At 42.2% G+C, this 27,997-nt stretch overlaps 1 protein-coding gene across 1 annotated transcript in view; it reads right to left on the bottom strand.

Moving 5' to 3' along the window:
* The window catches only part of ACYP2 (acylphosphatase 2), a 134,891-nt gene that overhangs the window by 98,082 nt on the left and 8,812 nt on the right, over nucleotides 1–27,997 (bottom strand). The window contains exons 2-3 of the mRNA XM_073339164.2: nucleotides 23,911–23,927; nucleotides 20,284–20,393 (exon numbers count right to left, since the gene is read on the bottom strand). Coding sequence (XP_073195265.2) covers nucleotides 20,284–20,393; nucleotides 23,911–23,927 — 127 coding nt within the window. The remainder of the gene's footprint in view (nucleotides 1–20,283; nucleotides 20,394–23,910; nucleotides 23,928–27,997) is intronic.

Raw genomic sequence — 27,997 nt, forward strand, 5'->3', positions numbered from 1 at the left:
CAACAGTATACAGAAATTCAACCCTAGGGTTACAATGTCACTGCCTCTGCGTAGTCTTAGGACTGCAAATATTTGTTTTGTTACACAAACCATATGTCTACCAAGGTGGAATGAAGAACTGTGCTTTGGCACTTAGTTTCAAGTTCTCAGCTTGCCTGGTTGAACTCCCTCACCTCTGCCCCTTTTTGCTTTTTTCCCTCTGTTTATCCTCTCTCACTTGGTCTCTTGTCTGAGCTGTCATCCCATTCTCTTATCTTTTCTCTCATTTCATCTTGCTTTCTCTATCTTCTTTCTCTTGTGCCACATTTTCCTCCTGCCTCCTTCCTCTTCTCATTTCTTTCTGCCTTTTGCTGTCTGACCATCAATCATTTCCTCACCACACTGTGTTCCTACTATTCTCCCTTCCTTTTCTGCTTAGTCTTCATCCACATAAACAGATTTCTCTGAGGTGCCTTCCCTTCATTTTCCTTTCTCTCTGTTATCACAATTCCAGCCTCTGCACTATGGGTTAGGAACATTGCTTACACTACTCTCACACTGCAGAATCTACTAGCTTAGTTCCTCTAACTGGTTCTCTTACCTTGCTCATATGCTTCAAAGAGAGCAGAGCACTTAAAGGAAGTGAACTAACACCCCAAAATACAGATTATTGTTTCAGAGATTAGGATTTAGAAGAGATGGATCATAATTTATATAAAAATATTACATAATTTAAATGGATTTGGTAGAAATCTAACCCTTTTACCAAAAAATTGTGTTTCTGATCAGTCTTGCACGACAGCAATTATACTTTGTTTGATTTATTGTACTTCATTTCCCAAAGGAATGTTACTCAGCATTCTGTCTACTTCCTTCGCAGCACCAGACTGGAATAAAGATTCTAACACTTATGACAACTCCCAAACCTCCTTCTTGTGCCATATGCTATCATACCTTTCTACTTGCTGATGTTTGCATTTAAATTTTTTTCTTAGATGTATTCATCTCTGCTGAACTACAATCAACTTTAATTAAGACTGAGAGAGGACGTGCATAAAGAAAGATTTATTCTTTTTATGACCAGATCCTCTGGGGGCCTCTAGAGTTCTAAAACACTTAATCATTTTTTCCAGGTTGGGAAGCTGAGTGGAATATTCAGTGACACAACCTAAAGTTCACCAGAGAAAGCTAAAGAGAACTGCAAGATGCTCCATCCCCACAAGGACTGAGCACAAAGCCTGCAGAGCACTCCTATCTCATTCTCCTGAGGAAATCAGAAACCAGAGCTACTTATAAAATTTAATAAAGCTTCATCAGTCAATAGCAATTTCCTTCACTTCCTGTCCTAGATCGACATATGAATTCAATGGAAGATAGCATATTGGAGAACAGAGTTCCAAAAATATTAATTTCATATTCAGAGAGGAATCACAAAAAACTCATTCTACTAAGACTCAATAGATGGTACAATCTATTCATTGTAATACACTTGAGTCTCTATGGGAAAATAGTGAACAGTATAACAAAATAAAACGAGGAAAAAATAAGTCTACTTATATTAGGCACAATGAAGTATACAGAAGGTCATTATCTATAAAAGTGACTGTAAGTAATTACATTCATCCTCCTGTATTACTGTATGGTGGAATTCAAGATTTTGGGCCTGATCCAAAGCCCACTGAAGTCAATTGGAATATTTTCTTTGACCTCCATGGGCTTTGGATCATGACCTTAAACTATATCTAATAAAAAAATTATAGGAGTCATAAAAGACACTTATTTAAAGAGTTAACTCCACTGGATCAACAAGGGTTAATACTGAAGGATAACCATTTGGCTAAAGATTCTTCTTCGAGTGATATTCTTTTGGGTGCTCCACTTCAGGTGATTGTAGAGCAGTGCCCCAGGTTGGATGGAATGGGCTTCGGAGTTGCCTGAGTAAGTGATGATATCACTGTTATACCTAACAGTGCATCCGATCTTGAGCTCTGGTCATTTGCATAGTTTCATAAATGTGTGTGCAGAGGCCCAAGTGGCTGCTCTACATATGTCCATGATCAGTATGCTGTTGAGAAAGGCTACTGAAGTTGAAAGGGATCGGGTAAAGTGAGTTCTGATCCCCAGTGGGGGTTTTAGGTTCTTTTGTTGATAGCAGAGGTGAATGCACCCAGAGACTATTTTGATAGTCTTTGTGTAGAGATAGTGGAGCCTTTAGAATGTTCTGTAGTGGAAATGAAAAGCCTGAGAAAGGTAAAATGCTAGTACGCACTGACGTCAAGAGTGCGTAGTACTGAATCTTGTGTACTCTTGTGTGGTTTGGGGAAGAATGAGGGGAGATGGACTGGCTGATTTATGTGGAAAGAAGAGATATTTAAGGTAGGAATTTTGGATGAAGTCTTAGGTGACCTTGTCCTTGAAAATGTTGGTTTAGGGTATATATGCCCCTAGCTCACCCACATGACAAGCTGATGTGATAGCCACTAAGAATGCTACCTTTATTGATAGGTGTGTCAGAGAACGTCACTAAGGGTTCAAACAGAGGCCCAGTGAGGCAGCATAATACTAGGTTCAAGTCCCAGGGTGGCATGGGTGTGCGTACTTTGGGGTAAACGTTCTTGGTAATTGGGTGTGCAAAACGTTTGGTAATTGGGTGTGCAAATAGCGATGCCCCATCAATCTTGTGGGGGAAGGCGGCAATAGCCGTGAGATGTACTTTGACTGAACTAATGGAAAGCCCAGATTTTTTCAGTTCCAAGATATAATCCAATATCATGGGCAAAGGAGCAGAAACTGCATTACTTTGTTTGTTTTGGCGCCATATGTAGAACCTTTTCCATTTCTGAAGGTAAGCATTGCATGTGGTTGGTTTTCTACTGTTTAGTAATACATGTTTAACCTGTTCAAAACAGGTTAGTTCATTATGATGGAACCATGAAGGAGCCAAGCCTTTAGGGGAAGTCCCTCCAGGTTCGGATGGTCAGCCCACTTGAAGAAGAAGTATGCATTTCTTTCTTTCCTTTTCTTTTACAATACTTGTCAAAAACCTTAATTTGTAAAACACGTAACCTGTAAAGGCCCAGGAGAATGTGACTTTGGGGCCTGAAAAAAAAAGTGCTGAAAATTCTGGAAAAAAAGCCAACAATGCATTACTTTAATGTTTTCTTTTTACATTAATGTGCAGTTATGATCAGAAAAGGGACTATTTAAAAATGGCTGTTCCTTATTTCACAGATCTCTTTCCCATGCACATTCCAAGTCATATCTGATTACTTTCGTGACAAAAGCAAGTTTACTACTTTTTATATTTTTAATACAGCAGAGCCAATGCAGCTATGGGAGTAAGGTGAATTCTTTTTTGGTTCATGCATCACTCACAGAATTGATAACAGAGGTCCAATTTAATATTCTTTACCTCAAGTTTTATAGCTCATATTGTATTTTACTACAATACACTTAAGTTATGATGATACACAATCCAGAAAGAACACAGCTTGATTTCCAGATTGGAGTTGTAGGGCTGACGGCTAGAAAACCAACTTTTCACCTGTAAAATGAGTATATTTGCTCTGAAAATCACAGATAACACAATAAACATGAAAGCCCACAATGCTTTCTTTTTACTGTCACAGTTCGGATTTATTGTCACTATTCAGAATTGAATGACACCTCAATGGATTTCTTTTTCCACTGGAGTCTTCTGTAAATCTGTCAGAGCTTTCAGGACCAGACTTATTTTCCCCACCTTTAAATCTTCCAGGGTTGATGTCCCATACTAAATACACAATATTTCTGACCTAGAAGTGGATGAGGATGCCATCAAATTCTATCAATACTACCCACTTACTAACTAGAAGAAAATCACTATTAGGTGTCATGCTGTATGATTGAAACATGACTGTTTATATCACTGATACAGCCACTGTTAGACAATTGCAACAAATCTTGAACAAAGCATGTCGTGTAAGGTGTCAATGGAAAAGTTATGATTGGCTGAGTATGATGATCCTGTTTATATGCATGTATTATTTTTGTACCTGAAGTTATGAATATTGGCTATATAGAATCATAGGACTGGAAGGACCTCAAGAAGTCATCTAGTCCAGTCCCCTGAACGCATGGCAGGACTAAGTATTATCTAGACCATCCCTGACAGCTGTTTGTCTAACCTGCTCTTTAAAATCTCCAATGATGGAGATTCCACAACCTCCCTAGGCAATTTATTCCAGTGCTTAACCACCCTGACAGTTAGGAATTTTTTCCTAATGTCCAACCTAAACCTCCATTGATTCAATTTAAGCCCATTGCTTCTTGTCCAGTCCTCAGAGGTTAAGAAGAACAATCCTTCTCCCTCCTCCTTGTAACAACCTTTTATGTACTTGAAAACTGTTATCATGTCCCCCCTCAGTCTTCTCTTCTCCAGAGTAAACAAAGCCAATTTTTTCAATCTTCCCTCACAGGTCCTGTTTTCTATATCTTTAATCATTTTTGTTGCTCTTCTCTGAACTTTCTCCAATTTGTCCTCATCTTTCCTGAAATGTGGCACCCAGAACTGGACACTATACTCCAGTTGATGCCTAATCAGCGCAGAGTAGAACGGAAGAATTACTTCTTGTGTCTTGCTTACAACACTCCTGCTAATACATCCCAAAACGATGTATGCTTTCTTTGCAACCGTGTTACACTGTTGACTCATATTTAGCTTGTGGTCCACTATGACCCCCAGATCCCTTTCCACAGTACTCCTTCCTAGGCAGTCATTTCACACTTTGTATGTGTGCAAATGATGTCCTTCCTAAATGGAGTACTTTGCATTTGTCCTTATTGAATTCCATCCTATTTACTTCAGACCATTTCTCCAGTTTCTCCAGATCATCTGAATTTTAATCCTATCCTCCAAGCCACTTGCAACCCCGCCCAGTTTGGTATCATCCGCAAACTTTATAAGTGTACTCTTTAAGCCATTATCTAAATCTCTGATGAAGATATTGAACAGAACCAGACCCAGAACTGATCCCTGTGGGACCCCACTTGTTATGTCCTTCCAGCATGATTGTGAACCACAGATAAACACTCTCTGGGAACAGTTTTCCAACTAGTTTTGCACCCACCATATAGTAGCTCCATCTAGGTTGCATTTCCCTAGTTTGTTTATGAGAAGGTCATGCGAGATGTTATCAAAAGCTTTACTAAAGTCAAGATATACCACGTTTACCAGAGACGGGCTCCACTTAACAAAGAGAGGGAAGAGCATCTTTGCAAGCAGGCTGGCTAACCTAGTAAGGAGGGCTTTAAACTAGGTTCACCGGGGGAAGGAGACCAAAGCCCTGAGGTAAGTGGGGAAGCGGGATACCGGGAGGAAGCACGAGCAGGAGCGTGTGAGAGGGGAGGGCTCCTGCCTCATACTGAGAACAAGGGGCGATCAGCGGGTTATCTCAAGTGCCTATATACAAATGCACAAAGCCTGGGAAACAAGCAGGGAGAACTGGAGGTCCTGGCAAAGTCAAGGAATTATGATGTGATTGGAATAATGGAGACTTGGTGGGATAATTCGCATGACTGGAATACTGTCATGGATGGGTATAAACTGTTCAGGAAGGACAGGGAGGCCAGAAAAGGTGGGGGAGTTGCACTGTATGTAAGGGAGCAGTATGACTGCTCAGAGCTCAAGTATGAAACTGCAGAAAAACCTGAGAGTCTCTGGATTAAGTTTAGAAGCCTGAGCAACAAGGGTGATGTGGTGGGAGTCTGCTATAGACCACCGGACCAGGGGGATGAGGTGGACGAGGCTTTCTTCCGGCAAGTCGCAGAAGCTACTAGATCACACGCCCTGGTTCTCATGGGCGACTTCAATCATCCTGATATCTGCTGGGAGAGCAATACAGCGGTGCACAGACAATCCAGGAAGTTTTTGGAAACTGTAGGGGACAATTTCCTGGCGCAAGTGCTGGAGGAACCAACTAGGGGTGGAGCTCTTCTTGACCTGCTGCTCACAAACCGGGAAGAATTAGTAGGGGAAGCAAAAGTGGATGGGAACCTGGGAGGCAGTGACCATGAGATGGTCGAGTTCAGGATCCTGACACAAGGAAGAAAGGAAAGCAGTAGAATACGGACCCTGGACTTCAGAAAAGCAGACTTTGACTCCCTCAGGGAACTGATGGGCAAGATCCCCTGAGAGAATAACATGAGGGGGAAAGGAGTCCAGGAGGGCTGGCTATATTTTAAAGAATCCTTATTGAGGTTACAGGGACAACCCATCCCGAAGTGTAGAAAGAATAGTAAATATGGCAGGCGACCAGCTTGGCTTAACACTGAAATCCTTGCTGATCTTAAACACAAAAAAGAGGCTTACAAGAAGTGGAAGATTGGACGAATGACCAGGGATGAGTATATAAATATTGCTCGGGCATGTAGGAATGAAATCAGGAAGGCTAAATCACACCTGGAGTTGTAGCTAGCGAGTGATGTTAAGAGTAACAAGAAGGGTTTCTTCAGGTATGCTGGCAATAAGAAGAAAGCCAAGGAAAGTGTGGGCCCCTTACTAAATGAGGGAGGCAACCTAGTGATAGAGGATGTGGAAAAAGCTAACATACTCAATGCTTTTTTTGCCTCTGTCTTCATGAACAAGGTCAGCTCCCAGACTACTGCACTGGGCAGCACAGCATGGGGAGGAGGTGGCCAGCCCTCTGTGAAGGAAGAAGTGGTTCGAGACTATTTAGAAAAACTGGACGTGCACAAGTCCATGGGGCCGGATGCGTTGCATCCGAGAGTGCTAAAGAAATTGGCAGATGTGATTGCAGAGCCATTGGCCATTATCTCTGAAAACTCATGGCGATCGGGGGAAGTTCTGGAAGACTGGAAAAAGGCTAATGTAGTGCCCATCTTTAAAAAAGGGAAGAAGGATGATCCTGGGAACTACAGGCCGGTCAGCCTCACCTCAGTCCCTGGAAAAATCATGGAGCATGTCCTCAAGGAATCAATTCTGAAGCACTTAGAGGAGAGGAAAGTGATCAGGAACAGTCAGCATGGATTCACCAAGGGAAAGTCATGCCTGACTAATCTAATTGCCTTCTATGATGAGATAACTGGTTCTGTGGATGAAGGGAAAGCAGTGGACGTGTTATTCCTCGACTTTAGCAAAGCTTTTGACACGGTCTCCCACAGTATTCTTGTCAGCTAGTTAAAGAAGTATGGGCTGGATGGATGCACTACAAGGTGGGTAGAAAGTTGGCTAGATTGTCGGGCTCAATGGGTAGTGATCAATGGCTCTATGTCTAGTTGGCAGCTGGTATCTAGCGGAGTGCCCCAAGGGTCGGTCCTGGGGCCGGTTTTGTTCAATATCTTCATTAATGATCTGGAGGATGGTGTGGATTGCACCCTCAGCAAGTTTGCGGATGACACTAAACTAGGAGGAGTGGTAGATACGCTGGAGGGTAGGGATAGGATACAGAGGGACCTAGACAAATTGGAGGATTGGGCCAAAAGAAATCTGATGAGGTTCAACAAGGACAAGTGCAGAGTCCTGCACTTAGGATGGAAGAATCCCATGCACTGCTACAGACTAGGGACCGAATGGCTAGGCAGCAGTTCTGCAGAGAAGGACCTAGGGGTTACAGTGGACGAGAAGCTGGATATGAGTCAACAGTGTGCCCTTGTTGCCAAGAAGGCCAATGGCATTTTGGGGTGTATAAGTAGGGGCATTGCCAGCAGATCGAGGGACGTGATCGTTCCCCTCTATTCAACATTGGTGAGGCCTCATCTGGAGTACTGTGTCCAGTTTTGGGCCCCACGCTACAAGAAGGATGTGGAGAAATTGGAGAGAGTCCAGCGAAGGGCAGCAAAAATTATTAGGGGACTGGAACACATGAGTTATGAGGAGAGGCTGAGGAAACTGGGATTGTTTAGTCTATGGAAGAGAAGAATGAGGGGGGATTTGATAGCTGCTTTTAACTACCTGAAAGGTGGATCCAAAGAGGATGCATCTAGACTATTCTCCATGATAGCAGATGACAGAACAAGGAGTAATGGTCTCAAGTTGCAGTGCGGGAGGTTTAGGTTGGATATTAGGAATAACTTTTTCACTAGGAGGGTGGTGAAACACTGGAATGCGTTACCTAGGGAGGTGGTGGAATCCCCTTCCTTAGAAGTTTTTAAGGTCAGGCTTGACAAAGCCCTGGCTGGGATGATTTAGTTGAGATTGGTCCTGCTCTGGGCAGGGCGTTGGACTAGATGGCCTCCTGAGGTCCCTTCCAACTCTGTTATTCTATGATACCACTTCCCCCCATCCACAAGGCTTGTTACCCTTTCAAAGAAAGCTGTCAGGTTGGTTTGACAAGATTTGTTTTTGACAAATCCATACTGACTGTTACTTATCACCTTATTATCTTCTAGATGTTTGCAAATTGATTGCTTAATTATTTGCTCCGTTATCTTTCCAGCTACAGAAGTTAAGTTGACTAGTCTGTAGTTCCTTGAGTTGTCCTTATTTCCCTTTTTAAAGATTGGCACTATATTTGCCCTTTTCCACTCCTCTCAAATCTCTCCCATCTTCCATGACTTTTCAAATCGCTAATGGCTCAGATATCTCCTCAATCAGCTCCTTGAGTATTCTAGGATGCATTTTATCAGGGTCTGGTGACTTGAAGAAATCTAACTTGCCAAAGTAACTTTTAACTTGTTCTTTCCCTATTTTAGCCTCTGATCCTACCTCATTTTCACTGGCACTCACTGTGTTAGACATCCAATCACCACCAACCTTCTTGGTGAAAACTGAAACAAAAGTCATGAAGCACCTCTGCCATTATCACATTTTCTGTTATTATTATCCCCCCGTCATTGAGTAACCCTTTCCTTGGTCTTCCTCTTGCTTCTAATGTATTTGTAGAATGTTTTCTTGTTACCCTTTATGTCTCTAGCTAGTTTGATCTTGTTTTGTGCCTTGGCTTTTCTAATTTTGTCCCTATATACTTGTATTTGTTTATATTCATCTTTTGTAATTTGACCTAGTTTCCACTTTTTGTAGGAGTCTTTTCTGACCTCCTGGTTAAGCAAAGGTGGTCTCTTGCCATACTTCCTATCTTTCCTATGAAGTGGGATAGTTTGCTCTTGTGCCCTTAATAATGTCTCTTTGAAAAACTGCCAACTGTCTTCAATTGTTTTCCTCCTTAGACTTGCTTCCCATGGGATCTTACCTATCAACTCCCCCAGTTTGCTAAAATCCGCCTTCTTGAAATCCATTGTCTTTATTTTGCTCTTCTTCCTCCTACCATTCCTTAGAATCATGAACTCTACCATTTCATGATCACTTTCACCCAAGCTGCCTTCCACTTTCAAATTCTCAACTAGTTCCTCCCTATTTGTCAAAATCAAATCTAGAACAGCCTCTCCCCTAGTAGCTTTATCCATCAGAAGCCTGCATCCCAAGAAAGGGGAAAAAACTCATAGGCAGGAGTTGTAGACCAAGCTGGATGAGCAAGCATCTCAGAGAGGTGATTAAGAAAAAGCAGAAAGCCTACAAGGAGTGAAAGATGGGAGGGATTAGCAAGGAAAGCTACCTTATTGAGGTCAGAACATGTAGGGATAAAGTGAGAAAGGCCAAAAGCCATGTAGAGTTGCACCTTGCAAAGGGAATTAAAAGTAACAGTAAAAGGTTCTATAGCCATATAAATAAGAAGAAAACAAAAAACGAAGTGGGACCGCTAAACACTGAGGATGGAGCGGAGGTTAAGGATAATTTAGGTATCGCCCAATATCGAAACAAATACTTTGCCTCAGTCTTTAATGAGGCTAATGAGGAGCTTAGGGATAGGATGGTAGGATGATAAATGGGAATGAGGATATGGAGGTAGATATTACCACATCCAAGGTAGAAACCAAACTTGAACAGCTTAATGGGACTAAATCAGGGGGCCCGGATAATCTTCATCTAAGAATATTAAAGGAACTGACACATGGAATTGCAAGCCCATTAGCAAGAATTTTTAATGAATCTGTAAACTCAGGGGTTGTACCGTATGACTGGAGAATTGCTAACATAGTATTTTTAAGAAAGGAAAAAAAAGTGATCCGGGTAACTACGGGCCTTTTAGTTTAACATCTGTAGTATGCAAGGTCTTGGAAAAAATTTTGAAGGAGAAAGTAGTTAAGGACATTGAGGTCAATGGTAATTGGGACAAAATATAACATGGTTTTACAAAAGGTAGATCGTGCCAAACCAACCTGATCTCCTTCTTTGAGAAAGTAACAAGATTTTTTAGACAAAGGAAATGCAGTGATCTAATTTACCTTGATTTCAGTAAGGCATTTGATACGGTTCCACATGGGGAATTATTAGCTAAATTGGAAAAGATGGGGATCAATATGAAAATTGAAAGGTGGATACGGAACTGGTTAAAGGGGAGATTACAACCAGTCATACTGAAAGGTGAACTGTCAGGCTGGAAGGAGGTTACTAGTGGAGTTCCTCAGTAATTAGTTTGGGGACCAATCTTATTTAATCTTTTTATTACTGATCTTGGCACAAAAAGTGGGAATGTGCTAATAAAGTTTGCGGATGTCACAAAGCTGGGAGGTATTGCCAATACAGAGAAGGACTGGGATATCATACAGGAAGATCTGGATGACTTTGTAAACTGGAGTAATAGTAATAGGATGAAATTTAATGGTGAAAAGTGCAAGGTCATGCATTTAGGGATTAATAACAAGAATTTTTGTTATAAACTGGGGGATGCATCACTTGGAAGTAACAGAGGAGGAGAAGGACCTCGGAGCACTGGTCGATCACAGGATGATTATGAGCTGCCAATGTGATATGAAAAAAGCTAATGCGGTCTTGGGATGCATCAGTCGAGGTATTTCCAGTAGAGATAAGGAGGTACTGGTGTCATTGTACAAGGCACTGGTGAGACCTCATCTGGAATATTGTGTGGAGTTCTGGTCTCCCATGTTTAAGAAGGATGAATTCAAACTGGAAGAGGTACAGAGAAGGGCTACTAGGATGATCCGAGAAATGGAAAGCCTGTCATATGAAAGGAGACAAACAGCTTGGCTTGTTTAGCCTAACCAAAAGAAGGCTGAGGGGAGATATGATTTGCCCTCTATAAATATATCAGAGGAATAAATACCAGGGAGGGAGAGGAATTATTTAAGCTCAGTATCAATGTGGACACAAGAACAAATGGATATAAACTGGCCATCAGGAAGTTTAGACTTGAAATTAGATGAAGGTTTCTAACCATCAGAGGAGTGAAGTTCTGGAATAGCCTTCCAACGGGAGCAGTGGAGGCAAAAGACATATCTGGCTTCAAGACTAAGCTTGATAGGTTTATGGAGGGGATGGTATGATGGGATAGCCTAATTTTGGCAATTAATTGATCTTTGACTATTAGCGGTAACTATGCCCAATGGCCTGTGATGGGACACTAGATAGGGTGGGATCGAGTTACAACAAAGAATTCTGTCCTGGGTGTCTGGCTGGTAAGTCTTGCCCACATGCTCAGGGTTTAGCTGATAGCCATATTTGGGGTTGGGAAGGAATTTTCCTCCAGGGCAGATTGGCAGAGGCCCTGGGGGTTTTTCACCTTCCTTTGCAGCATGGGGCACGGGTCACTTGCTGGAGGATTCTCTGTACCTTGAAGTCTTTAAACCACGAGTTTAAAGACATAGGTCAGGGCTTTGTTACAGGAGTGGGTGGGTGAGATTCTGTGGCCTGCGTTGTGCAGGAGGTCAGACTAGACGATCATAATGGTCCCTTCTGACCTTAAAGTCTATGAGTCTTATTTTCTGGAATAAAAGATTGTCTCCAATACATTCCAAGAAGTTGTTGGAAAATCTGTGCCCTGCTCTGTTATTTTCCCAACAGATGTCTGAGTAGTTGAAGTCCCCCATCACCACCAAGTCCTGTGCTTTGCATGATTTTGTTAGTTGTTTAAAAAAGCCTCATCCACCTCTTCTTCCTGGTTAGGTGGTCTTAGTAGACCCCTACCCTGACATCACCCTTGTTTTTTACCTCTATTATCTTTACCCAGAGACTTTCAACAAGTCTGTCTCAACCTCAGTCCAAGTGTATACATTTTTAATATATAAGGCAACACCTCCACCCTTTTTTCCCTGCCTGTCCTTCCTGAGTAAGCTGTACCCTTCTATACCAATATTCCAGTTATGCGTACTATCCCACCATGTTCTGTGATGCCAACTATGTCATAGTTCTGTTTATTTACTAGCATTTCTAGCTTTTCCTGTTTATTCCCCATACTTCTCGCATTAGTATACAGACATCTAAGATACTGATTCGATTTCCCCCCTGCCCCAGTTCTGTCTTGTCTTTCCTTTATCCTTGCTATAACAGCCCATGCTCCCCGCAAATTCCGACCCTTCTCCTAGGTCTCCATATTTTTTACTTACCTGTGGGCTTTGGTCACCTGCCCCCTTCAAACCTAGTTTAAATCCCTCCTCACTAAGTTAGCCAGTCTGGATCCAAATATATCCTTCCCCTTCCTCAATGGGTGGATCCCATCTCTGCTTAACAGTCCTTTTTCCTGGAATAGCATCCCTTGGTCAAGGAAGCTGAAGCCCTCCTGATGACACCATTTTCGCAGCCAGGGATTCAGCTCCAGAAGGCATCTGTCTCTGCCTGGGCCCCGACCCTTGACCAGAAGGATCAAAGAGAACACCACCTCCACTCCCAACTCCTTCACCCTTACTCCCAGAACCCTGTAGTCACTTCTGATCTGCTGAGGGTCATACCTTGCCATATCAATAGTGCCCACATGGATGAGTAGCATGGGGTAGTAGTCAGAGGGCTGGGTGATCCTCAACAATCCCTCTGTAATGTCTCAGATACTGGCTCATGACAGACAGCATACCACCTGGGATGTCATGTCAGGGCAACCGATGGGTGCCTCCGTCCCCCTCAGAAAAGAGTCACCAACCACCACTACCCTACGCTTCCTCCTGGGAGTGGTGGCTGAGATCCTCCCAGTCTTGGGGGTACATGGCTTCTCCTACTCCACCTTTGAAGGTGATTCCTCATCACTTGTTGCCAGGGCAGCATATCGGTTTTCCATCACCATGGTGGGTTAGTTGGGAGTAGGGGTTGAGCACTGCCTGCTGTCAGAAGTAACCAGCGGCCAGTGTCCTCCCTGTGACAGAGCCATATCCTCTTCCCCCGGTGGTGTGACAGCAGTCCTCTGTAGCTAGATAGCTTCCTCAGCCTTGGATGCCTCCATTTGAATACTCTCAAGGAGTTCCTCATGGGCACGGATGCTGCTCAGCCTAGCCACCTTCTCCTGTAGCTCTCCCACCTGCTTCCTGAGAGATTCCACCAGCAGGCACCTTTCACACTGGAAGGTCCCCCCAGCCTGGCTTTCTGTGAGTAGGAAATGGTGGCAACAGTCTCTGCAAGTCCACACCAGGATCTGGGTAGAGGCATCCAGGGTTGGGTTGTCTGTCTGGATACAGGTGCAGGTGGAGAAGACAGGAGCAGCGCTGGCGATGTGGCCCTTCCCAATCATAGTGATTATATTACGTCTCCCTCCCACAAACTCCCCTGTTTGCAGTCCCCTGTTCACTAGCTCATATAGATTTATGTTTCAAACGTGTTTGCTCCTGGGGTAACACCCACCAGGTAATTTACATCTAGTCTGGCAAGCACATTGTGAATGAGCTATTCAAGATTATGGTCCATTAAAAAACACTTAGCTCTCACGAGTCATAGAAGAAGCTTGTCACCACCCACTGAGACCTTGCTCATTTGACCCTGGACTCCATCTTGTGCCCGCAATTTTCCACAAACCAAGACTGAGAGCAATCCCTCCATATGAGAGAAGGTATAAAGGACCCTGGAACCATCTCCATTTTGCCTCTTTTCTGCTCTGATCTCTGGACTTACACTAAAAAGAGCATACTGACTATGGACTGAGGAGCTGCCAATTTTTTGGAAGTTACCAGAGACTTTACAAGCCAGCAGTCTTTAACATCAGTCCTACAAACCTGATCCAAGAACTTTGCAATGATTGTATGTACATGACTTCCTTAAAAATTTTAACTCTCCTCTTTCTTTTCTCTTATAAATAAACCTTTAGATATTAGATACTAAAGAATTGGCAACAGCATGATTATTGGGTAAAATCTGAATTATATATTGACCTGGCTATGTGGCTGATCTCTTGGGATTAGAGGACCCTATATGTGATGAAACTGGTTTTCAATAACCACTCATCACAGAGTCCAGTGTCTGGGTGATGAAGCAAGGGCGAGGATGACTGCATTTTTAACTTCTTGTTAACCAGTGTGGTGAGACAGAGGTTTACTTTTGTTACTGGCTTCATATATCTGATGGTAGAATAACCACCAGTTCGGGGGTGAGTCTGCCCTATTTCTCAGCAGTTTGTCCTGAATCTGGTATTCTCAGCTGTGACCCCCTGAGGCACGGTGACATCAGGTGACACAGAGCATTCCCTCTCCCAATTGCATTCTGAGGACCACGAGCAGCTGAGAGGATAGAAGATAATCGGGGCCAAATTATGCTTACAGTTACACTTGTGTGTAAATTTTAGAGTATTTCTACTGACTTCAGTGGAGATACTCCAAATTTACACCAGTTTATGTGAAAAGAGAATCTGCCTCTCTGAATAGAAAATGAAACCCAGGCCTCTTGCATAGTAGTGCAAAGCACTGTGAGTTAGCTACACAATCACCCCTTAAATATTACATTTGAATTATAACAACATTTAATCTAACAAAACTATTCATGAAAATAAGTGCAAAGTTCGTCTGTTAAACAAATTGCTAATATAGATGTGGACAATCTCTGCAACCCAAAAAAATGTATCTTGTAACCCAAAAAAATCAACTTGACATTAAATCCCCAGGACAAAAACCATAGTTACTGTGCATAATGCAGTCATATTAGTTAATCACACCTAAATCCCTAAAGATGCAACTTTTAAATGGTTTATCAGAAAATGTAACATTCTTTTTCCGTTTTCTTTTACTTTGCAAAAAGTAGATTTAACTTTAATAATAGTTTTTAAACTATTCATATAAAAGAAAATGTTGTCAGAAGCTGCATCTCAAATTGGCTAGACGTAATGCAATTTGCAAAAGAAAGCTTTCACCGTCCATCATCCTTATTACAAGAATGAGGCAATGAAGGAGAAAAAGAAAACACAACACACATACAAAATGTCCCTGAAAGCTGGCCTGGGAACAACACAGATGGACTGCTGTGCTTCCAGGCAGCGCTCCTAATGATGACAGCCACTGCTGTTTTCCAGATTTCCATAACCTTAAGAAAAGCCACACCCATGTTTTTAAAGACATTGCAGCATTTGAAGTTTTCATTTCCTCATGGTAGAGACTGCAGGCCTTTTTTGAAATCCAGATTTATATGTTTTGATTTCTTATCATACATATTGTATGAAAACCATTTTAAAAAAATATGAGTTCAACAAGCATCCTAGAAAGTTCCTCAGCCTATTTCTTCACAGAACTATTTCACAAGAATTAAAAAATACATTTACAACAGATAACGGTTTGCCAATGTTCCATTTTTTAAAAATCATGATTCTTCAAGGACATATAAAAAATTAACACATTGCTTTAGGCTAAAAATTAATATAGGCTGAGCCTATATGCTATTTTTTAAAAGTTTAGGAAAAGTACAAAGGTTTTACATTATAGGACGTGAACACACCTCTACAACTACCAGCTTACCAAATGAAAAGTGTTTTTATCTTTGTACCTCAAAAATGTCCAAAATAAAACAAGAAATGTGACCTTGTTATTCCATAACATCGACTAGTGATTTGGATATTTAATCAAAGGAAAATAAGGTAAAGATAAAGAGGTTTAAAAAGCAACTAAAGGGCAAAGACCCTTTTATACATATGTGAGTTAAACACAAAATCCAATATGGCTATGTAAAATTTTAGTATATATCTCTATAATTTACTTACACTACATACTCCTAATTTAAATAATTTAATTAAAATATAAGTACCAGATAGAACTACAACTGCATATATACAGTATAGTTACTTTTTTACAAATTACCTAAGAAGTAATGTGACAGGGTCAGGCCAGATGGCTACAGGAGAGTGATAGAAAGCAGATATATTAGCCCCAGGTTAAGTAGGTCCCTTTTCCCTGGGTAAGGTAACAGGGAAGGTTCCAGAACAATCAGGAACTTTCTGGAAACAATTAAGGGAGACAGGCTGATTAGAACACCTGCAGCCAATCAAGAAGCCGCCAGAATCAATTAAGACAGGGAGGCTAACAGGGCACCTGGGTTTCAAATCGGAGCTCACTTCAGTTTGTGGTGTGCGTGTGATAGGAGCTTGGAGCAAGAGGTACTAGGAGCTGAGAGTGAGAAGGCATACTGCTGGAAGACTGAGAAGTACAAGCATTATCAGACATCAGGAGGAAGGTCCTGTGGTAAGAATAAAGAAGGTGTTGGGAGGAGGCCATGGGGAAGTAGCCCAGGGAGTTGTAGCTGTCACGCAGCTGTTACAGGAGCCACTGTAGACAGCTGCAATCCACAGGGCCCTAGGCTGGAATCCGGAGTAGAGGGCGGGCCCGGGTTCCGCCCATTCCCGCAACTCCCTACTTGATACTGGAGGAGTTGAACTGGACTGTAGGTTCCACCAGAGGGGAAGGTCTCTGGCCTGTTCCCCGATCCACTAGGTGGATCAGCAGAGACTGTGGGGACTGTTCTTCTTCCTTTTCCCCATGCTGGCCAGTGATGAGGCTAACTGAATGAACGGCAGATTTGAGCTACGAAAGTGGTCAAACTGAGGGCTGCTGTGAACCTCTGAGGCGAGCAAATCCGCCAATAAGCGCTGGACCCACCAAGGCAGAGGAGGAACTTTGTCACAGTAACATTACACTATAATGCACCCAACCCACAGTACACTTTGTTATACAAATCTTTACACAAATCTTTCCAATGAAACAATGGTTGTTATATGCTACGGTGTCATAAAACCATGCAAAATATTTCCTAAAGAACACAATCAAAATCTACTAAAATGGTTCCACAACAGCCCATGATTTATAGAAGTATCTACTTTTTTGGATTTGATACTCCTGACATTTAAAATACTAATAACAATGAAATGCACATAAAATCAAAATTTGAAATGTCTGTGCTTCTATAGGATTATGTTTGAAGCTATCGCCAAGCCTACACAGTTTTTCTACCATATAACTATTTTGGTTGGGGGTGTGTGGGATTTTTTTACTGAAATTATACCAGTAAAACCTCTAGTGTGGATGCAGTTTTAACAACATAAAGGTAACTTACCCTGGTATAGCTTATTCCCCCTCTATGTGGTACAACTTTTGTGTGTAGGCAAGCTCTAGGTCTTCAACTTTACCTATTGTGATTTGGTGCTACAGCAAATAAAGTATGTACAATCATATACTGCTTTCGTAATGCCTCATAACTAAAACAAGCTACAGTTACTGTAATAAGCTTTACCTCGGAAACTCATAATACCATCAGAGCTGCATTATATCATTTGTTAAGTGTATTATAGCAGTTTCCACACAAAATTTCAGCTCCACTGGCATGACACTGTCTTGCATAAAGGGACAGATATCAAAATGTAGATGTTGACTATGTGTGTTAGGAAAGCCTCGGAAAGTGGAATAAATTAAGTAATAACTATGACAAATAATTTGGCTTAATCTTTAAGAACTTCACATTTCTGGAATGAGCAAAATAGGTAGTTTTCTTTTTACATGTTTCACAATAGCAAATATGAGTTAAAACATTGGAAAGGCCTATCCAAAATATGCGATGGATGAGCAATATTTTGTGGCATATTGTCACACACTCTGGAAAATAAGAAGCTTGCCACCCATCTGATTGTTTCCTATGAAACACATCTACAGTAGGTAGTACTCTGCAATAAGCTAGCAAACACTTTTTGGAGTCACTTTGTCCACTTTCCTTATCTTCCAATTTGAGAGTTATCACCTGCTTCTCTTTGGGGACGGTAATCTTGTTTGAGAAGCAAGGGTGTTTCTGAATTAAAGGGCACATGTGACAGAAGTGACAGGTTTTTTTGCCACAGAAACTATCTTTCTTTTTAAAAACCTTTTCCTTTAGGTCTTGCCTAAACCTGGGGTTGAGAGCAACAGAGACAGCCATTTCTGTTGAGCTGCAGCAAACAAGTGTTCTCAGTTGAGTTTTAAATGCCAGAACATCCTGAGAAAATTCTGAACATCAATAATGAACAAGTTCCTGAAAGGTTTCAGAGTAACAGCCGTGCAGACTTTTTTCTCCCATTCATGACTCTGCCTTTTCTTAAATCATTGTCCTTGCCTAATACAACTTCCTTTTTTCTTTATACCAAGCAACTGCCATCTCTCTCACACACACACACACACCTGACTTCTTTTGGTTTGTCTTCCATCACTAAACTCAACACTAGTATCATCTGTCACGTCTCACACATTTGACAAGTATATAAAAGTAAAAACACTCCAAAAACCCATAAAACTGTAGCAATGTTAGTGTGGCCCAGGGGATAGGGTGTTGGACTCAGAAAATCTGGATTTTGTCACTTATCTGCTATATGACCTTAAGCAAGTTACGTCATCTCTCTGTCTTACTTTGATTGTAAACTCTTCTGGATATGGAATCTCTCTATGTTTTTGTAGAGTGCCTATCACAATAGGAACCCAATCGCAGTAGAGGGCAGTAAGCACTACTGTAATACCAAAATATAATAGTGTCACTTAACTGTGTGAGGTAAGCAAATTACATTATATGCAACTGTAACTCATCCACCCCCAATCCATCATCATCAGGGACCTTCAGCACAGTCGGCACCCACTACAGTGAAAGGAGTAACTCCAGTAACTGGCAGCAGGAGTAGGCTGTAATCATTTGTGGACCATCTATTAGGAAATGCACAACATACTGAAACAATGATTACATATGCATGAGTAGCCTCATTTTACCTACAGCATAATCAGATACATAGATTTGGGAGGTTCTTAAAAAGAGGCAGTGTGGCTAATGAAATAAGACTTTTGTCTGCCGTATTCTATTTTCAGCTTCTGTTGCTTCTCAGGGTGGTATGAGGCCTTGCTCAATGACAAGTATTGTGAAAGGAACTGAATTACCAACAGCAGTTAGAAAACATGAGTGTAAGGTCTCCTTGATCCTAGCCTGGTGCAAATGTCCCTAGCCCAATGTGTATTTTGATAGGGCAAGTAGGACAAAGAAGAGGATCTATTTTGTCTGATTCCCATCTGGAGATACAGCTATATGTGCCATGCTAAAAAGAGATACTGGGAAGCATGCCTCGTACATGTGGTATCTTGAAAAGTTTTAGCAGAGAGCCTTCAGCAACCTCTGCTGGGCATAATACAGATTGCAAATGGCAATTTTGACATTTTATAATTCAACCAGATATGAATGGATTTCCATGTGGACCACAAAGGGCAAGTCTCTGATATGAGGACTATCCTTTTGCAAAATTGTGAAGTTCTGCTACAACTTACGGAGGAACTAGAATCCTTGAAAAACAGGTCAGAAAAGTTTGTATACTGAGGTTAGGCAACCTCCATATAAGGGTATCTACTACTCTGTTCATAGTAATTTGTTATTTAAGAATCAGAGAAAAAGTAAGTCTATTTTATTCATCCAAGCAGTATGAAAGCTAACAGGATTAGCACTTGTCACCAAGAACATACAGTTTTAATTTTTTTTAAAAGTTTTAAATTTAAAATAGTATCTCAGAGCTTAGTGCTGGAGGTAGACATCTTGGTAAAAATGGTATCATTTAGGGCACTCGCTCACAGAAGACCCATGGAAAATACTATTACATTGCAGTGATTCCAAGTCTTTTTTGTTGTTGTTGGAGGGGACGGCCCTATTTACAGTGGACAGGTAGGCAGACACATTCCTTCCCATCAACAACACCATTTTCCCTCATCCTATGTCCTGGCACAATTGGTGGACTTTTCCTGATATTGTCCATTTCCTTCTTTCTGATCCTATTAATTTGTCTATTCTGTTTTCCTCCTTCTAATTTTTTGTTTTTCCCCCTTCATAGTCTCTTTTTTGTTTTTCTATTTTTTAATATTCCTCTTTGCTCCTCTTCCCAGTTCTCCCATACACCAGAAGGCTAACTATTGCTCAGAAGTCAAGATGGCATGTTTCTAACAACCTTGATTTGTTATTGTTATAGTAAGTCACTGATACTTAAATCTAATTTTACATTCTCTTCAGAATCATTTTAACAAATTTGACAGGTTAATGAGGCTAACACACATTGACACAGAAGTACTTACATCGCATTTACTTTATCTTCTGGGCCCTGAACTTGGCCAGTAACAGTCCCTTGTCTGGTATTTTTAACCCAGCCAACTACTCCCATTTTCCTAGCTTCATCTTCTGTGTACTGATTTGGAAAATAAAACAAAAAAATACACATAGTATATTCAGCACCAGCAGTTATGACACACACACATTGTGCATGAGTAGTCTTAAAGCCCCAGTTTCATTTCCACAACTTTCTTAAAGACAACTCTTCCTAAAAAGTATCTGTAGATATTAATGCACCTACCCAAACATCAGGATTTTCCTGCCGGTTCTGGACTTGCAGCAGAAGCAGACAATTTTTCAACAAAAAAGTGAGACTTATCCCCCTTGTGCTTATCAGTGTTTATCATAACATCATCCCTTGACGCCACTTCCAAGTTACACCGCAGGCAATAAGGCAAGGCAATAAGGCAATACTGCTGTATAGCTTCTTTGGGATAGTTTTCTCATGCTATGTCAGAATCTATTGATGGTTCCATTTGGGGGAGAAGACAAAAAATCTACACTCTCCATTTTAAGAATTTTCAACATATGTTATCATCTTGTGCAGAGGTCAAGGGTCTTCCACATCACCCTATAGCTGCCATTTTGAAGAAATAACACTGGCAACAAAAAACAAAAGCCTGTAAGAACTTCATCTTTTGTTAAAGCACTTCTGAATTTGTTAGACTTCCTTAAGGAGCTATGACATCCCATCTTCAAGCAAACTGTCAAAATAATTAGCAACTTGCCTTGAGAAGTAAATGAAGAACAAAACACTTGAAGAAGAGGGAACTGTGGTAGCAATAAAAATTGAAGTCCAGTTAATTGTTCAGGTTGTTAATATGACTCTTTTTGCAATACATTATTATTGTGAATTTATGCTGACTGTTTGTCACTTATTCACTTCCTGAGCTGGCTTCAGCCACTTCAGTTTATCTCCACTATTTTTTAAGTTTTGCCATTCTGTATTATCTGTCTCTCTCAAACTTAAGTAACATATATGTATCTTTAAATATACATGTTTTAAAACCACAAAACTGCACAGAATAGGAAGTCCACTTCTCTGAAATCCAGCTAAGAATTACTCTTTCTTCTTTGGGTGGAATAAGTCAATCAATATTCACCAACACATGTTCTTCTACTTCTCAGACACCAGTTGTATAAATATAGATATCACAGGTATTTTAACTATCTACATCTTTTCTAAATCAATCGAGGAGAAACAATCTGTGTGCAAGCATGCATTTCATGTTTACATGCTGCACTGCAGAGTATAGTCAGACTCACCACAATTGTAAACTTTAATGCAGTTTTCAAAGATATAGCTGAAAATTTTCCACTCTGTTTTACATGTGGCTCAATAATACACTAATATACCAGAGTAGGCATAGAGGCTCTCTCTTTATATATCTTTATCCAGTTGCATATACTGCACTCAGATTTGGCTATTAGCCTCTGGGGACTACATTTTAGTATACTTCATATACACTTAACTGGGCTGGCCTAGGCTGCTATGAATGTACAGTCATTATTGATTAGTTCACTGGAGAACTGTTCCTGTTTAGACACTATCAGCACAATTTCAGTGTTCTACTGTCTTCAGTCGCATCTGTTAAACTGTAACAAAGAGAATTTTTAAATTGTCTATTTGGTTATATTTGGCCTGCAGATAAAGCATCAAAATATAAGAGAGGCATAGACTCGTCGTTTCCTCACACAAAACACTCAATACTCACTTCTCTCCACTTAAATATAAAGCAGGCAAGGGAGGATGTCATGACTTTCAATCACACACAGACATAGATTCGCACTTCCAAGTTAACAATAACTTAGCACAAAGCAATGGACCATATATCTGATGGAGTGGCAACTCAGCACAGGAGCCCAGAGTACCTGGGATAGACCAGAGCTGACTGGGTAGAATGAATGATGTCACTAAATTCAAGACATATGTTATACTCTAAGTCCTTCAGCCATTTCATCTTTCAGCTGTTTTACAAGTATAACCATATACTGAAAAAGCTTAATGTTTAATATTAAACATAGGTCAATATTTTCAGAAAATACAGTATTCTAGCTATTTCCACTCTGTGAAACGTGTCCTCTTGTTTTCTGAGTTTCTGCCTTTCTTTTGAATTGTAATGCTCCTGCTGCAGGTTCAGAACTGGTGGAGAAGCTTGGGTGGGATCTGAGCTGCAGAGACCAAACTTCCACATCATGTGATTATTAGACATCATCTGTCAGAAAAAAAATCATAAGCACTGTAGATTCATTTCTTTAATTCTCTGAAGAATTAACACTGCACTTTTATTTTCATGAAGAAAAAGAAAAAGAGAATACACGTTGCTTCAGTAGCTCAAAACTAACGTTTTCCATTCAACACATTGTCAGGCCTTTATGATGTTTAAAGTCAGTGACTGAAGCCTCTAGATTGGGATCTCAAACACGCAGCCCACGGGGTGATTTTCTGTGGCCTGCCAGCTCCCCGTGCCCCCTGTCCCCCCCAGGGCTTACCTAGAGCGGCTCTGGCCCGGTGTGCACCAGGGGCAGGGCTGGCTCCCTGCCTGCCTGCCTGCCCTGCCCTGCCCCCGCGCCGCTCCGGGAAGCAGCCGGAACCTGGAGAAGGGGGGGCATAAGGGTCTATGTGTTGCCCTTGCTTCCAGGCACCGCCCCCCGCAACTCCCATTGGCCTGCAACGGGGAACCACGGCCAATGGGAGCTTCGGGGGAAGTACCTGGAGGAGCGGCCAGGGCAACACACAGAGCCCTCTGACCCCACTCCCCCAGGTTCCAGCCGCTTCCCGGAGTGGCACCGGGTCAGGGCAGGCAGGCAGGCAGGGAGCTTGCCCTGCTCCCGGTGCGTGCCGGGCTGGAGCCCTCCCCCCCAAACCCCTCCTGCACCCCAACCCCCTGCCCCGAGCCCCCTGCCTCACCCTGCACACCTCCTGCACTCCCTGCTGCACCCTGACCCCCTGCCGCACCCCTCACCCCTCCTGCAGCCCACACCCCAACTCCCTGCCCTGAGCCCCCTGCCGCACTCTGCACACCTCCTGCACTTCAACTTCCTGCCCTGAGCCCCCGCCACACCCCGCACCCTTCCTGCACCCCCTGGGGGCAGGGAGGGGGCGGAGCTGGAGTGGGGATTTCGGGGAAGGGGTTGGAATGGGGGCAGAGAAGGGGTGGGAAGAGCCAGGGTAGGGGCGGGGCCTCATGGAAGGGGTGGAGGCTAGGGGCAGCAAGGGTGGGGTGTCAGTGATGCGGCCCTCAGGCCAATGTACTAGTCCTCATGTGGCCCTCGTGGTCATTTGAGTTTGAGACCCCTGCTCTAGATATTACTATGATACAAACAAATTCAATAACATCAATATGAATAAACTTTTCTTAAAAGAATTCTACTTTAATAGTAGGATTATTCTATACCATGTATCTACTATAAAAAGAACCTATGATTTAAAAAAACAACAACAAAACCACACAATACTTAACTGTCCAGCTAAGGACTGAAAACGCCAGCTGGATTCCTTTGTACTCTACTATAGGCCTCCTACGATATTTTTAGCATTGGAGATATTACACTGTTGTAATGTAAAATTGGCACACTGCACGCTGCCTTACCATTCTGAAACAAACACCTAGAAAAAAATGAAAAGAAAAGAGATTAATTTGACAGAATTAATGCCACTGCTAACAACTTTACCTAATTTGAGTGTCTGTAAACTAAACTGAGTACTAGAGGTTTGTTCTAGTCATTTTCTATGCAACTTTAAAGAATGGTTATACCTATTTATCACACTTCTAAAAAACAGATAGAGACTTAGGAGTTAGGTTTATACATACATACATGTTTTGACCTTATTATTAGGGCCCTACCAAAATCACGGTCCATTTTAGTCAATTTCATGGTCATCAGATTTTAAAAATTGTAAATTTCATGATTTCAGCTATTTAAAGTTGAAATTTCACGGTGTTGTAATTGTAGAGGTCCTGACCCAAAAAGGAGTTGGGGGAGGGAGGGTGTCACAAGGTTATTGTAGAGGCGGGTTGAGGTACTGCTACCCTTACGTCTGCACTGCTGCTGGTGACATGCTGCCTTCAAAGCTGGGCTGCTGGAGAGGAGCAGCTGCTGGCCGGGAGACCAGCGCTGAAGGCAGAGCCTCCACCAGCAGCAGCGCAGAAGTAAGGATGGCCTGGTCTGGTATTGCCCCCCTTACTTCTGTGCTGCTCCTGCTGGCGGGGTGCCGCCTTCAGAGCTGGGCTCTCGGCCAACAGCCACCGCTCAACGGCCACCCAGCTCTGAAGGCAGCACAGAAGAAAGGGTGGTAATACCATGATCCCCCTAAAATAACCTTGCAACCCCCCTGCGACTCCCTTTTGGGTCTGGACCCCCAATTTGAGAAACATTGGTCTCCCCCATGAAATCTGTAGAGTACAGAGTTAAAGCACACAAAAGACCAGATTTCACAGTCTATGACGTGTTTTTCATGGCCATTAATTTGGTACAGCCCTACTTATTATGGTCTTCCTTAGGACAAATAATGACAGAGAAAATGTCTTACTTGTAATCCTGCTTCTCTGAATATATCAATTTGAAGGATTCTCTATCCCTAACCTTAACTTCTTAGCAATATAGCGGAAGAACACTCCTAGAGCTTCAGGTTTTAATCCTTGAGGACAACCGTAGGAACGTAGAAGATAAGCCAGGTCTCCTTGATTCTTTCATCATGTACTTAATTTTTCTGCAGGAAAATCTCATCTCAGGAGCCCCCCCCCCCTTTTTTATTTTTTAAACACCTCATGGTGAACATCCAGAATTGGCATTTTCTTTCTGTGAACTTTGCCTACCATTGAAGAAACTGAGTGGAATGTTCAGAAGGCTCACAAGGACAAGTAGAGTGCAACCCATATCTCCTATCCCACTACTGCTGCCCTCAAGACTCACAAACTAGAAGAGTTCCATCATCTTCTGCTAAGGAGGTAAGATCTGTAGTCAAAATCCTGCATGGATAGTATCTTTAGAGAACGCAGAATGTCAACAGTCTCCAAGTATGAAATAAATGCTATATTATAAAAACGTATTTCCAAGCTTTTAGCTACCCAACTGGTGGCCTACTCCCTCAACAAAATTAAGGTTGCTAAACTTATGTATGAGAACATATATAAGTAGAATATATATAACCTTTTATGCATTTATTTTTAGAAAACTACAGAACACTATCTGAACAGAGTCAGTTTATACCTTCATGGACAAAGTACTGAGTCCTTAGTTATGCAGGATAGATAAAAGTTATATCATGCATTAAACAAACAAACAAGAACTCTATTTTTATGTGCTTGCATTACAGCAGTATTTAGTGGCCCCTACCAATATCAGCCCCCATTGAGCTAGACATTGTACAAACCAGTAGCAGTAACATGGATCTTTCTAATTCAGTTTATGATGTTTGTATTTTTATTCCTGTTTACAACTATATAATCCATAGACTTCCTTCACACTATCTACTCAAGCATGATCAAAAAGATATCAGGCGAACTTTATCACTGGTATAGGTAGATACAACTCCATCAAAGTAAGTGGTGTTATATCCATTTTTACCATGGTAAATTTGATCCATCAGCTGCCAGGTAATATGGTTTGTGATTTTTATAAAAAATTTTAACGCAGAACTAAATAATGTTTTGCTGATCCTCTATTGCTGATTTATCTGTGGTGCATATTCTGACAATCTGAGCAAGTTGTCAATACTTTCAGCTAACAATAATGTATTTTAAATAGAGTTACAATATAACAGAACCAAACAGGAGACCTGCACTTGCCAGATAACTTACAAAGATAGTCATGTTTGCAGTGTTGCTATAGCTATGTTTGTCCCAAGGTATTAGAGAGACAAGGTGGATGAGGTAATATCTTTTATTGGACCAACTGAACTGTGGTACTCTGAGTACCTTTCCCAGACCTGAAGAAGAGATCTGTGTAAGCTTGAAAGCTTATCTTGTTCACCAGCAGAAGTTGGTCCAGTAAAATATATTACCTCACCCACCTTCTCTGTCTAAAGATATTCATGTAATTTAAGCAATGCCCTCGTAGTTTGTCTTGTACTATTGCCAACATCCCCTCTCTAGTCAAACTGTCTTAGTTAAATTATGCAGAAAAAACAGTTACCTTTCGTAACTGTTGTTCTTCAAGATGTGTTGCTCATGTCCATTCCATAATAGGTATAGGCATGCCCACATGCAGAGTTGTCGGAGACTTTTGCCTTCGCTGTATCTGTAGGGTTGGCTGTGGCACCCCCTTGAGTGCCACGCTCATGCATCGGTATATTAGGCGCCGCCGACTCTACGCCCTCTCAGTTCCTTCTTGCTTGAAATTCCGACTGAGGGGTAGGAGGGCGGATAATGGAATGGACATGAACAACATCTCGAAGAACAACAGTTACGAAAGGTAACCGTTTTTTAATTCTTCAAGTGCTTGCTCATGTTGATTCCATTCTAGATGACTCAGAAACAGTATCTACAGAGGTAGGCTCAGAGTTCACTGTTTCGCAGCTTGCAGTACTGCCCTACCAAAGCTAGCATCGTCCCGGGCCTGCTGGGTCAGTGCATAGTGGGACGTAAACATATGAATGGATGACCAGGTGGTCACCCTGCAGATGTCCTGGATAGGCACCTGGGCCAGAAAAGCTGCCAAAGAGGCCTGTGCCCTGGTTGAGTGGGTGGTGACAATCGCCGGGGGCAGCACCTTCACTTGATGATAGCAGAAGTGAATGCAGGCGGTGATCCAAGAGGCAATTCTTTGGGAGGATATAGGGTGCCCTTCATCCTGTCAGCCACTGCGATGAACAATTGCATAGACTTAGGGAATGGCTTGGTCCTGTCAATGTAGAAGACTAGAGCCCTTCTAACGTCCAAGGCATACAGCCTACTCTCCTCCTCTGACTTATGCAACTTCTAAAAAAAGACCGGTAAGTAAATGTCCTGGCTTGAATGAAAGTGAGAGACCACCTTGGGCAGAAAGCCAGGTGTAATCTCAGCTGTACTTTGTCCTTGTAGAAAACTATATAACACGGTTCCAAGGTGAGCGCCTAAATTTCCGAGACCTGACAGGCTGAAATCACCATGACCAGGAACGAAACCTTCCAGGACAAGAGAAGGAGAGAACAGGAAGCCAAAGGCTCAAAAGGGGGACCCGTGAGCCACGACAGCACCAGCTTCAAGTCCCACAGAGGAACAGGATCCTTGACATGTGGGTAGAGGTGCTAAAGGCCCTTGAGGAATGTCCTGGGCAAAGACCTGCCCTCAAGCAGCAGATGGAATGCTGAGATGGCTGACAGGTGACCTTGACCTTGATCAATGAAAGGTACAAACCCTGGAGCTTGAGATGCAGAAGGTATTCTAGAATGAATGCAACGAGGTCTGCTCGGGCTAGATGCCTCTCTCCGAGGTCCAACATGTGAACCACTTCCACTTGGCCAGGTAGGTTGCCCTGGTAGAGGGCTTTCTACTTCCCAACAGGATCTGCTGAACATCTGCCAAGAACTGCTGCTCCTGCTCGTTCAACCATGCAGCAGCCAAACCATCAGGTGCAGCGCCGTCAGATTTGGGTGCAGAAGACTGCTGTGGTTTTGGGATAGCAAGTCCGGCCTGAGAGGCAGCTGGAATGTAATCGCCACCGAAAGGTCCAGCAGCACGCTGTACCAGGGCTGGT

Source organism: Lepidochelys kempii, chromosome 3 (assembly GCF_965140285.1).
Source record: "Lepidochelys kempii isolate rLepKem1 chromosome 3, rLepKem1.hap1, whole genome shotgun sequence".
Lineage (NCBI taxonomy): Eukaryota > Metazoa > Chordata > Testudines > Cheloniidae > Lepidochelys > Lepidochelys kempii.